Here is a 14,502-nt window from a genome sequence, read left to right as displayed (position 1 = left end):
CTGTACTCACTTATTTTTTGACTATGATTGACCACAGGTAAATAAAGCCTCAAAAAGTGAAATCACAGATAAAAGAAAACCACTGTATTTTGGTGAAGTCTGTTTCTTTTCATCACATGGTTAAGTCTCCTGTGTGGCTCCTCCGGGAGCTGTGGCTTTGGGAACGCCCACATTCAGCCTGAGATGACAGCGGTATTCGCAGGGATTTCTTTCTCTCTTTCCTGACCACATCCCGCTGTTAAATACCACTAATTGCTGGTTGATTGCTTTCTTGTTTTTAACAATCCCCTAGGATATAAATTGTTCTACACACTAATCTATTCCATTTGTGGCTCATTTGAAGGGTTAGTTTTTGAAGTCTCTCTATGATATTTGTTCTGACACTAGAAGGCATCCTCCCAAGTTTCTCATTCTTTATTTCTCCATTGCAGAATGGCTGGCCTACAGTCTAGGCTGTGTCTTCATAAATATACAAACCACCACCGTCCAATTACTTTTCATCACAGTCTCTGCTGTTTTTCAGAGTGACCTTAGATTTGAACTTCTCTATGCAATGTTGCAAAGAAGTCAGTTTCTTTGGGAAGATATTTGGTGCTATATGTTCTGTGCCTTGCTTCTCTCTCAGGCAAAATCTCTGAAGCAAAGCTCTGGAGATAAGGGTGGAGACAAGGCCAAGATGCCTGGAAGGACACCCTGCTCTAGAAAGTGAGCACTCAGGGAGAGGGGACCAGTAGCCTGAGAACATCTCTGCTTGCATCACTCACGTGAAACCACCACATCACAAGCTGTGCAAAATATAATAGGGGTCTGAAGTATTCTCAGCATGCTATACCAGACGTAGAGCCTCTGTTTCATGTGTGGTGGCTAAGAGGAAGAAGAGATGCCCACCTCTGTACTATGATTACCCAAGGCTTTCTCTTAGTAACAGGAAACAAGGAGCAGGATGAGAGATACTGAAGTCCTGCTCCTCCTAGGTAAATGGCTCTTGGATTCGGAGTGAGGCCAGTAGAAAGCCCTGTGTTCTCGGTTGCATCTGTCTGAAGTAGTGTCTCCGACTTGCTGAGTTGGGAGAGAAGGATAGAGTGGTCTTCTTCTTTCAGATGCCACAACTTACTTTCTTACCAAATTTTCATAAATTGTCTTGAATGGATGTTTATTCCCTTTCTATTTGCCTTTAGGACCATTTCCAGAGACTTACATGTTTTTAAAGAAATAATTTTCACCAACTTCATCAGGGAGCCAGTCAGGGGAGTACCTTATGCTGACATGCCAGAGTCAACCTTTGGATGACTTCTTTATAAACTCATCTAAGTGCCTGTCACTCATATGCTTAATAAATAATTGTCAGATAACTAAAAATGTGCTTTGGGTAAGAGCACATTTGTTATTGAAAAATACTTATCAGGATTTCTAATCTTGATAAAGTATGTTTTAAGATAACGATTTAAGATAAAATTTATAGATAAATTTTTCTTTTATAAAATCAAGTACAATTATCTGTGAATATTTGAGAATGAAATTAATAGTTTTTAAGTGCACATTTAAAATATGCAAATCAAGAATCTTTATAAATGATATAAATTTATTAAAAATTTAAATGATTTCCTCTGTACTACGGTAACATGCACATTGATGGTTCAACCAATTCTGTTTAACGATTAAGTTCGAGAGAATACGTGATATATCTACCTTAATTTTTTAATTTGAATGAGCATGAGATTTACAGATTATCCTTTTGCCGAAATCACATATTAATGCCATTGTTTGGCATCACAATCTAAGCGCTAGTGATTACTTTGACAATAGTTCAAGATTACATGGCTTGCTGATTTGGAAAGGAAGCTCCAGCATTCTCTTTAAAACAGCAGAATTTTCTTACAGACTCATTCTTTATTATATATAACCTAAAATCTTAAATCACTGTCTCTCATTTCAGTAAACTTCTGTGGGTAGGAGTAAAAAGAGGAAGGGTAAAATTTAGAAATACAGTTGCTAGATAAACCTTACAGAGCAATGTATATGACTACATCAAATTTTCAGATTTTTTTCTTTAAAGAGTTAAAATTATGAATCTATTTCTCAAACCTACACTTTTAGTTTTATTTATTTGATACTTATCATAAGGTTATAAAGGATATTCTTTGATATTCAACACACGATTTTGAAGCAGCCACAGTTTCATATTTTTTTTGTATGTGCACTATTTTCCCATTGTTATCCTTTTAGACTGCAGTTCCCTTATCCTTGTCCTCATTCAACCTTTCTTTTTTTTTTTTTTTTTTTGTTGTTGTTGTTTTGGGGGGGATGGAGTTTCACTCTTGTTGCCCAGGCCAGAGTGCAATGGTGCAATCTCGGCTCACAGCAACTTCCGCCTGCTGGGTTCAAGTGATTCTCCTGCCTCAGCCTCCAGAGTAGCTGGAATTACAGGCACCCGCCACCACGCCCAGCTAATTTTTTCTATTTTTAGTAGAGATGGGGTTTCACCATGTTGGTCAGGCTGGTCTCGAATCCCTGACCTCGTGATCCACCCGCCTCGGCCTGCCAAAGTGCTGGGATTATAGGCATGAGCCATGGCGCCCAGCCTCATTCAGCCTTTCAAAGATCCAGCCTCATGGTCTGTCAGTCACTCCAAAAGCTTAATGTCTGACAAGTCTTAAACTGTTATCTCTCAAAGGAAGATTTTTGTTTCACTAGGGACACACCTCTTAGTTACAGTGATAAACATTTTTTATCTCTTTCAGGCTTTAGTCAAGAATGAGAGGTACATCTAAATTTTTGTTGTTATTTAATTATGGCTTTCTGTAATGACCCTTAGAACTTATGTACTAATGTCTGTATTACTGTGCATACAATTGGTTTTCAAAAAATATTGAAGGGTATTCACTTAAACAACAGTTTTGAAAGATGGTTTCTACCTGATTGTAGCCATTCCTTCTTTCAATCTGCTGCTTATCATTTAATTGCTTTATTTTTAAAGTAATATTTAGATGTACCCTAGGCTGGAATAGAGTTTGATTTAAAGGATACATTTCCCATCTCTGTCTCAGTGGCAACATTCACACCTAATTGGAGTGCATGAACAGTCATTTTAGCTTATTTTGCTTCTCAATTCACTTGTAAACTTGTTGAATGAAGGTACTTAATCAAGTTCACAAGGATGTCATAATAAAAATGGAAAAGGCAATCAACCAGTGCTATTCATTTTTTATGTGGCTTTTGAAATTGAGAAATATAAAAAATTATTCTTGCACATTTTTGGATGGTTAAACTCAAATATGTTTGCCAATAAGTTCTAGAATTACATAGACAAGAGTCAAAATGGATTACGTTTTTCCATTATGCATAAAAATAAAATAAAAACTATTCATAGTATATTTACTAAATCTTATTTGAAAGAAATTGAATACATATTTATTCTTCCTAACAAACTCAGAATTGACTCATAAAATCTAAGTATTTACAATTTAAATTTTGAAATTAGAATACACTAGGTCTCCTTATATTTTACATCTCCATGATATGACTGGAAAATAAAAAAAGGAATCAGAAAGATCATTATCAGAAGACAAAGAAACAACTGAATAGATCATGCGATCGCTGATTTGGTAAACCTCATCCCAATTTTAATAATCTTAGTACATAGTGAGGAACCTGAAGAAACTTGCATCCCTGCTTATGGAAATGAGCACATAAACATTCAAAATTGCCATTTGACTTGTTCAGCATCACAATGCAAGTCATGCAAGACAATATATTAGAATCATTATTCAATATACTTCATGGAAGTCAGGAGTATTTAGAACATAAGGCACTGAAAAATCAAGAGTTTGCTCAAAAGTCCGTATATGTTGAGAAATAGCCTATAGTGCTTACTTTGTAAGTACTTCATGTAAGTATGGGGTAAGTGTATACTATTTATCACAGGAGGAGACTCCTTCTCTCTACAGATGTGCCCATGTGGCAGGACAGTCATTAGACAAACACACCTGGCCTTTCTCCACCTTTTCAGAGTTTCTTTCCAGGAGAAAGAGATTTGTGGGTTTGGGTTACAAAGCTTACTGCAGTTGGCCAGCTCTGTCTTCATTTTTTTCTGCTTTGGAACCTGCTTGCCTGCAGAGATCAGTCATCTTATTCTGCCATCCATGACTTAAGCGTGACAATTTCGCTTATGTTATCCAGCTATGTCTGTGACTTGAAGACTGAATGTGCCTCATTCTGCACTTCACTATTGAGTATAATACTTGGCCTATATCTAAACCATGCTCACCAATTGAATTTCAACAATAATAAAGAGAATGTTTTCATAGCAAATCATTTCTAGGGCCATCTCTCAAATGGTTCTGAAACTACAGGAAACAGGGCTACATTAGTCTGATATAACCACAGCCCTACTGAAAACAATCATATAATCCAAGAGGTTGTAAAGATTCTCTTCGACAGAAATAGTTTTAGCTTCATGGCTTTGACAATCAGTGGAGTATTGAGTGTTGAGAGAACACTCTGTGATACCTCATACTCCATTTATTGTCAAAGTCATGAAGCTAAAACTATTTCTACCTGGGCAATATTAGTGATATAAAAAAATGATAAAAAGTCACAATACAAAGTGAATCTACATTAATTTAAAAATATCTCAGCTAATCAGCCACCTTAGAAGTCTATCTCGGGTAACATGTATGTGCATAAATATTTATCTATATAAACACATAAACTTTTATAACAGCCAAAAGAAAAATGAAACTCATATCAAAGATGCATTTACCCAAAATTGCCGTGAAACCTACCTCAACTCTCCTATTAGAATGGTTCTTCTATCTCTTTATCTCAATTATTGCTTTTTTCATAGATACAAATTTTTCTTACCCACATTAATTACATTAATTATATCATGCTTACAGGGTATTTGTGATAACTTTTGATGAATTTTTCCATATCCAGGGAATAACACTTGCTTAAAAATTCTTCAGTTTTATCTTAGCAACAACATATTCATGCACAAATTTATTAGAGTTTCTTTTCTACATAGACCATTCTTACATAGTTTTCTATTTCCCTATGTTATATGTATATTTCAAATAGATGTCTTATGTCTCCCATCCTGAACTATAAGTTAAATAAGGTGCTCCATAGCATGCAAAGCATATATGTGACATCTCAGGGAGACGACTAAATACAAAGACATGGCAAAATCAATATACAAGTGGAGAAAAGCTTAAAGTGTGGCAAAACAAAACCAGGCCACCGAGATATCCATTGACTGGACATTTGTCATACAGAAGTGCTCATTGTAAAATTCTTATCAACAGTGTATTAAATAAAATATTTAATACAATATTTAAAATAAGATGTTCTAAAGAGAGATTCAGGCTGATCACAGGCACTATGGATACAGACATGACTTGGCACTAACAGAGGAAGGGAGTGAATATTTAAAATACATCAAGTATGTGCTCAAAAATATGTATAAAAATCAACCAGGGTCAGGCACAGTGGCTCATGCCTATAACCCCAGCACTTTGGGATGCCAAGGCAGGTGAGGTTGGGAGTTTGAGACCAGCCTGACCAACATGGAGAAACCCTGTCTCTACTAAAAGTACAAAATTAGCCAGGCGTGGTGGTGCATGCCTGTAATCCCACCTACTTGAGAGGCTGAGGCAGGAGAATTGCTTGAACCCCAGAGGCAGAGGTTGCAGTGAGCTGAGATTGTGCCGTGACATTCCAGCCTGGGCAACAAGAGTGAAACTCTGTCTCAAAAAAAAATAAAAATAAAAATACAAATTCAACCAAAAGTGTAGGGCTAGGTGTATATAAAAAAAGATTAAAAAATTGTACATACCAAAGCATAGATAGTGTAAGAAGCTGAAACAATTTGTAAGATAGAGAGATGTTAAGAGCATTTGGAAGAAATATAAAAAAAATTAAAAACAAAAGTGAAAAGCTTGAAATTTATTTTTTGGATAAAAGTAAGACTGATCTGTTGCGGGAAGTCAGGGACCCCAAATGGAGGGACCGGCTGAAGCCATGGCAGAAGAACATAAATTGTGAAGATTTCATGGACACGTATTAGTTCCCCAAATTAATACTTTTATGATTTCTTACACCTCTCTTTACTGAAATCTCTGAACATAAATTGTGAAGATTTCATGGATGCTTATTACTTCCACAATCGATACCCTTGGTATTTCCTATGCCTGTCTTTACTTTAATCTCTTCTTCTTTACTTTAATCTCTTCTTTACTTCCCATCATTTTTGTAAACTGAGGAGGATCTATGTTGCCTCAGGACCCTGTGATGATTGCATTAACTGCAAAATTGTTGGTAGAGCATGTGTGCTTGAACAATATGAAATCTGGCGCCTTGAAAAAAGGAACAGGATAACAGCAATGTTCAGGGAACAAGGGAGATGGCCTTGGACTCTGACTGCCAGTGAGCCAGGTGGAACAGAGCCATATTTCTCTTCTTTCAAAAGCAAATAGAAGAAATATCGCTGAATTCTTTTTCTCAGCAAGGAACATCCCTGAGAAAGAGAATGCACCCCTGAGGGTAGGTCTATGAACGGCCCCCGTGGGGGCGGCCATCTTTTACGGTCAAAGCCGAAGGGATGATATAAGCCCCGGTCTCCTGTAGCACTCCCAGGCTTATTAGGACATGGAAATTCCTGCCTAATAAATTTTGGTCAGACAGGTTGTCTGCTCTCAAACCCTGTCTCCTGATAAGATGTTATCAATGACAATGCATGCCCGAAACTTCATTAGCAATTTTAATTTTGCCCTGTCCTGTGGTCTTTTGATCTTGCTCTGCCTCCATTTGCTTTGTGACACTTTATTACCTTGTGAAGCATGTGATCTCTGTGACTCACACCCTATTCGTACACTCCCTCCCCTTTTGAAAATCACTAATAAAAACTTGCTGGTTTTACGACTCAGGGAGCATCACGGAACCTGCGGACATGTGATGTCTCTCCCGGACACCAAGCTTTAAAATTTCTCTCTTTTGTACTCTTTCCCTTTATTTCTCAGACCAGTCAATGCTTAGGGAAATAGAAAAGAACCCACATTAAATATCGGGGATGGGGTTTCCCCCAATACTGATCAAGTTATTGCACACATGCCAATATACTGTCTTTCATCTATGGCTTGCAATTAAGGATATATAGTGCTGATTTGGAAATAAGAAAGCCAAAAAAGCAGTTTATTTTTATACTAGTGAAGAAGAAATGAATCAGGAAATTTCTTTAAAAAATACCTATGCATTAGGATTTCTGGAATAACTCGTCTTAAATATTCTTCATAGTGAACTAGAATGCGCACTACATATCAAAACATATAAAACCATGATTTTTTTAAACTAAATATGAGAATATGAAAGAGTGCAGAGCACTTAAATATACAGGGAGTGGCCAACATAGTTTATCACATGGCATAAGTCCGGCTTGTATGCTTTAGAATAAGTTCGAGTTCAGTTAAATGTCAAGATAGGAGTCCCCATATCTTCCATTGCAAAATCCTAGAATAAAGAAAAATAAACTCTTCCCTGCTAGCACTCTGAGACTGTAGTTTCAGTTGGCTTACTGAAAAGGAAAAGTTTCTTAGAACTGTTATGTTTTATTTTAAAAGTCATACAAAGTTTGCATTCTGTTCTATAGATTGTGTCAATATAAAAACGCTATGGTCCATCACTTTCAGCCTAGTTAAATAGATAATACTGAAATATGTCACAAGTTGATCTTATAATTTCAAAGAGCACTTACACAGAGCTGCATACTCTTGTGGATAAATGTACCTGCCTTTGGTGAAGCACAGATGAAATCAAAAGCATAATACTTTAAACAATGGGAACCTGTAAGACATTCTTTGGCTCTCGGTTTCCTGCAGGTGGAGCACTGGTAAAATCAGAGGTGACATCAGACTCCTCTTCCAGCATTGCTAGGAGTCAAATACTGACCTCACCAAAGTCAACTTTATTCTTGGTAGTATCAGGCTTAACACTTTCTTTTTATCCATTTCAAACCCTCTCAAGGTTTTTGTTGTTGCTGTTGTTATTTGTTTTTCATATTTTTTTCTTTTTTTTCTTACTATATGACCACTTGTCCTATTAAATATCCAGCCTTAGTAACTAAGTTGGAATATTATCACAGATTATATTTTGGCCATATTTTTCTTCTGTAACATTTATTATAGTGCTTTCCTCATACTGTAAATTCAGTGACCCTAATAAAAATTTCAGAATTTTATATCTTTCCATTTTTTTTCCCCATTATTACATGAAAAGATCTTTTCTTAAAAGATGGTGACCACACTAAAAATAGTCTTTGAGAAGAATGGGAATAACTGCCTTCTTTTGACTTCAGTGATTTTCTGCACTGTTTCTAAACTTGTCATTATTTCTACTTGAATACACATTAAGAGATTGAGATTAGAAGTGTGGGGGTGGGGGCTAGGCCCAGTGGCTCATGCCTGTAATCCCAGCACTTTGAGAGGCTGAGGCGGGCAGATCACAAGGCCAGGAGATCGAGACCATCCTGGCTAACATGGTGAAACCCCGTCTCTACTAAAAATACAAAAAATTAGCTGGGCGTGGTGGCGGACCACTGTAGTCCCAGCTACTGAGGAGGCTGAGGCAGGAGAATGGTGTGAATCCAGGAGGCAGAGCTTGCAGTGAGCCGAGATCATGCCACTGCACTCTAGCCTGGGCAACTCCAAAGTGTGGGCGCAGGGAGGAACTGGATAGATAGAAATTATTCTCTTAGCATATTTATTATGCCAACAATGCAATTTAATGCATCTTTGATTATGTGCAATTAGGTATTAAAATTTCTCATAACTAGAAATGTTCTTGGTCAGTGAGAATTACTGTAGATAATTTCAGGTAACCTGGGGATAATTTGTCTGGTTAAAAGGCCTGCGTCAATATATAAAGCACTCAATTTAGGAAAAAAATGATTTGTTCTTCACATTAGTCCTCTGTTTAACTATATTGGGAAATGCAACTTCATATAAAACATGAGGAGAAAAACAGTAATTACTTCATAATTTTAAATAAATTTCTAAAGATACAAAATGGCAACTAGAAAATAGTTTTTCAAACCATAATGTACTGATATTTTTCTAAAGGGTCAATTATCTTTGCACAAAGTTAAGGAGTTTTATTTGCTTTAAATTACTAGTTTAACTTAGATTTCTAATTCTTATTTTAATTAGTTGCCCTGGTTTTTATTTCCTTTTCTCTTTCTCACACCAGGGTTTCCAAAGGAAACTTGTTGGGTTGTTGTGGGTGGAAGGATAGCTGTATTAGAACAGTTAGATAGATTTATCAGATACATGTGCCAATACCACATTCCAAATTTTTATCACTTTCCATATTCTTGGTATCCTTTGCATTGTTTATGCTATCAGATAAACGATAACACAGTAAAATGAAAAGTACAGTAAGTGATGTTAGAGGTAGATGGGGGTGGGTAGAGAAAAGATGGATTTTGGGTAAGTATATATAGTACTATAATTTAAACTATAATATGCAGTTACAATTCAATACAAACTGAACTCCCTGTCAATAGACAAGCTACTTTAGATCAAGTTCAGAAAGTGACAGGAAATTGAACCAACAATCAGTACTGTTTTTTTTTTTTGAGATGGAGTCTCGCTCTGTTGCCCGGGCTGTAGTGCAGTGGCCAGATCTCAGCTCACTGCAAGCTCCGCCTCCCGGGTTTATGCCATTCTCATGCCTCAGCCTCCCAAGTAGCTGGGACTACAGGCGCCCGCCACCTCGCCGGCTAGTTTTTTTTTTTTTTTTTTTTGTATTTTTTAGTAGAGACGGGGTTTCACCAGGTTAGCCAGGATGGTCTCGATCTCCTGACCTCATGATCCACCCGTCTCGGCCTCCCAAAGTGCTGGGATTACAGGCTTGAGCCACTGCGCCCGGCCTCATTACTTATTACTTTTGGATTATGGATGCATTCATTTAGGGTATTCTTTATGAAAATGCAACAACCATGGCACTAAATCTATCTGGGGTGAGAATTAAGTTCATAGAAGACATGCACATGTAGACAGTTCTGTAGCTCTAATAACCAGCAAAAAATATTTGCTTTGTAATTTACATGATCAAAAGTTTAAAGTATGGATATCGTCTTAAAGTATTTCATTTTAATGAGTTAACACAGTCAACAAAAATTTGTATTTAATATTTTTCAGAATTATTTTGAAATTTTAATGGTTACTCCAATTTAGATCAAGTATATTTAAGATGATGCAATATGAGTTTTATCAAAATTATTGGGATAAAATATTTGGTTACATATCTCACAGCGATACACATTTAAAAAAACAATCAAAGGACAAAACAAACAAACCAAAAAAAACCCCAACCTGATCACTGATGTGCTGATACTCACTTAGCATGACGAATATCTGGCAGAGACCTCTCCAGCGCAATATTGTTGCTGACGAAAATATTAAAACCATTTTCCCTGTAAGCTGAGTCATCATGGTCCTCTTCAGTAAGGGGGTAAGGTTTCCCATGTTCACCTTTCCCTAGCAGGAGAAAACAAAATGAGATTATCATCTCTCTAAAAGCCATTTTATCTTCTAGAACAGATATGAAGACTGGAATGTGTATCATTACCTATTGCTGTGCTCTGCAGAAGGAGCTAGTACTAAGATTTTATTATATTATTTTATTTTAATTGCCTTTAGGTAAGCGAAATATACTCAATATAAAAAGCAAACAACACAGAAGTAGAAAGTGTAATCTCACATTGCAGAACCACTGCCAAAATTTTTAGTGTATGTTTATTAATATTGTATGCAGATTCTAATACATATACTGATTTGTAATTTGACTTTTACCAGAATAATTGTATACTTTACATTTACTTCCAATACTTGATGTTATTTGATTGTATTCCAATTTACACCATTCCACTGAAAACATACTTTTATTTCTAATTTTCCCATTACAAGGAAAATCTTTGCTTTTCACAGTTATGCATTTTTGAAAGGGAAGCATAAATTCCTAGAAATGGAATTACTGAGATATCTTTAAAGTACTTATAAGAGTTTTGACACATCCTGAGACACATTGTAAATTTCCAACTTCATCAGTAAAATATATATTCCTCATATTTTAATTTGACATTTCTTGATTACTATGAATTAATAATTCCTTATATTTTTATCATTGGTATTTCTTTTACTGTGAAATGACTGTTCAAGCATTTTTAAAAACAACTTTTGTTTTTTTTACATACTATTTTATATTTTTGTTAATTATATATGCTGCAAATATTTTATTTTATTAAATCTAATTAATTTTTTAATCCAGATTTTATTTTTTTCTTTTATAATTTCTCATTTTATATTTTACATATTTACAAAGAAGATCTTCCCTAGTCCAATATCATTTTTAGTATCCATTTAAAAACTCAGAGTTGTATTTTAGCTATTAAAATTTTTGAAACATCCGGAATATGTTTTGGTGTGAGAAGTGAGATAAATATAATTTTTATTTTTTTCAAAACAAAAGTTCAGGCAGTTATAGAAATACCGTTTATTGAGGTTGGTCACAGTGGCTCAAGTCTGTAATTCCAGCACTTTGGGAGGCCAAGGCACGCTGATCACCCGAGGCTGAGTTTGAGACCTGCCTGGCCAACCTGGCGAAATGCTGTCTCTACTAAAAATACAAGAATTAGCCAGGCGTGGTGGCACACACTTGTAATCCCAGCTACTGGGGAGACTGAGGAATGAAAATCGCTTGAACCCAGAAGGCAGAGGTTGCAGTAAGCCAAGACTGGGCCACTGCTCTCCAGCATGCGTGACAGAATGAGACTCTGTCATTAAAAAAAAGAAAAAAAGTATTGAGTAAGTTGCTTTTTTCTTCCCTGCTTTAAAACACTACATACAAAATTTTGTACACTTGCTCGTGCATATTTAAAAATTACCATGGCATTTCACTGTTATGCCAATGCTTGCACTGGAAACATCATAGTAGTAACCTCTTTTAATGTATACAAAGCCATTTCTTGCTGTATTCTTTTTCCAACTAATAACATGTTTACTTTTCTGTGTGAACTGTTTAATAAAATGGCCTTTCTGAATTTTGTTTTTTAGATTACATTAGATTTTCTGGTTCATTCTTATATAATTGATATTTTTATATGTATCAGCTGTTTTTCAAGTGTTCTGCCCTGGGACCTCAGTGGCATTTTATACAATTTTCATTCTTTTTTTTTTTTTTTGAGACGGAGTCTCGCTCTGTCGCCCAGGCTGGAGTGCAGTGGCGCGATCTCGGCTCACTGCAAGCTCCGCCTCCCGGGTTCACGCCATTCTCCTGCCTCAGCCTCCCGAGTAGCTGGGACTACAGGCGCCCACAACCGCGCCCGGCTAATTTTTTGTATTTTTAGTAGAGACGGGGTTTCACTGTGGTCTCGATCTCCTGACCTTGTGATCCGAACGCCTCGGCCTCCCAAAGTGCTGGGATTACAGGCGTGAGCCACCGCGCCCGGCACAATTTTCATTCTTTTAGTCCTATGCAATTTTTGGTAAATTTTTGTAGATGTGTTTTTGTCTTCGTTGCATTATGTGTAGTATCCTTTCTTTCATTACATTTTTCTAAATGGCACACACTAAAATTATATATTTTTATACTTCTTATTCAGACACCATACTGAACTATTTTTTAAATAACTTTTAAAAACTAGTGTTTTACAGATACACAATGTTTATTTCAAATAATATTTTGCCTCCTCTTTCTTCATAACTCACAATTTCTTATCTAATTATATAGTTAACAATAAATAATTTTTAACAGACATTTACTCTGGTCTTGACTTTAATACAATTGTTAAGTATTATAGATTTAAGCTGAGTAATTAATATGTATTTGTATGTGTATGTGTTTGAGTGTCTAATAATATGTATTTATAACTCATCATTTAAGAAAGAATATTTCTAGTACCCTTTAAAACAAGGTGTTTATTCATTAATAGGATATGGAAGTTTAAAAAACACTTTTTAAAAATCTTTAGAGATTTTTATATTTTTCACTGTAGTAACCTTGATTTACAAACATGTTATTCATTTTGTATTACTAGAATTGAAGATTTTGTTAGGAAATTTGGTTTCCATATCAGTGATTCCTCAGAAAAAAGGCATCTTTCTTTTCTTAGTTTCTTACTACTACTGCCCTTAAATTCAATAGTGCTGACCGTCAAGATCAAATGGCTGGGGATTGATAAGAAATTATATTCTCACAAAGCAGACTGAAAACCTCTCCAATCAAAGGAAAAGAAACAATATGTTTAAATGACATTTGGCCTTAAAAAACCAAAACCAAAAACAAAAAAGAAAACTTCTTCTTTTCCTCCCTGTTTGATTTCTTAGGAGAAAATGTCACTTATTACTTTTCAACCTAAATGGAAAATAAATCAGTGAGAAATTTCATGTCTATTACAGCTAGTTATTGAGCATCTGTAATGTACAAAGTATTCTGTTAAATTACTTCATATAAATTTTTTAACCCGACACAGTTACATCTTGGCATAAACATTGTGCTACCTAAGTTACACGTAAATAAATAAAAGAGAGACTAATGTTCACTAGCACTTCCATAGTTACAAATTAGCCATATAACGTGGGGAAATGTTCAAAAGACATAAATCTTCCTTCCATTAATGACAAAATTAGCTGTAAGGTCTCTTTGACTTATATAGTCTGTGGTTTTAACTAGCTCTATGTAATTCCATAAATCCTATTTAAAAAGAAAATTTTATGCCAGGTGCAAGTCAATAAATGTGATACACCACATAGACAGAATTAAAAACAAAAATCATATGATTATCTCAATAGATGCAGAAAAAGCATCTGACAAAATCCAGTGTCCCTTTATGATGAAAACTCTCAGTAAAATAGGCATAGAGGGGACACACCTCAAGGTAATAAAAGCCATTTATGACAAACCCACAGGCAACATTATATTGAATGGGGCGTGGGGAGTTGCGGAGTTCAAAGCATTCCCCTGAGAACTGGAACAAAACAAGGATGCCCACTTTCACCACTTCTTTTCAACATAGTACTGGAAGTCCTAGCCAGGGCAATCAGACAAGAGAAAGAAATAAGGGGCATCCAAATTGGTAAAGAGGAAGTCAAATTGTCATGGTCACCAATGATAAAATCATGGACCATGAAAACCCTAAAGACTCATCCAAAAAGCTCCTAGTTTACTAGTTTACTGAATTCATTTATCAGTAAAAGTTCATTTACTGATTTCCCATTACAATGAACATCTTTACTTTTCACAGTTATGCATTTTTGAAAGAGAAGCATAAATTCCTAGAAATGGAATTACTGAGATATCTCTAAAGTACGTATAATGGTTTTGACACATCCTGAGACACACTGTACATTTCCAACTTCATCAGTAAAATATATATATTTCATATTTTAATTTGACATTTCTTGATTACTATGAATTAATAATTTCTTATATTTTTATCATTTGTATTTC

At 35.5% G+C, this 14,502-nt stretch overlaps 1 protein-coding gene across 2 annotated transcripts in view; it reads right to left on the bottom strand.

Moving 5' to 3' along the window:
• Nucleotides 1-14,502, bottom strand: part of GALNTL6 (polypeptide N-acetylgalactosaminyltransferase like 6) — a 1,202,623-nt gene that overhangs the window by 709,875 nt on the left and 478,246 nt on the right. For both annotated transcript variants that reach the window (XM_015451034.4, XM_015451035.4), the window contains one exon: nt 10,394-10,532. In XM_015451034.4, the coding sequence (XP_015306520.2) occupies nt 10,394-10,532 (139 nt within the window). The remainder of the gene's footprint in view (nt 1-10,393; nt 10,533-14,502) is intronic.

The sequence above is a fragment of the Macaca fascicularis genome, chromosome 5 (genome assembly GCF_037993035.2).
Source record: "Macaca fascicularis isolate 582-1 chromosome 5, T2T-MFA8v1.1".
NCBI classification, from domain to species: Eukaryota; Metazoa; Chordata; class Mammalia; order Primates; family Cercopithecidae; genus Macaca; species Macaca fascicularis.
Note: the sequence above shows the minus strand (reverse complement) of the source record. Positions and strands in the feature narration are given on the sequence as shown.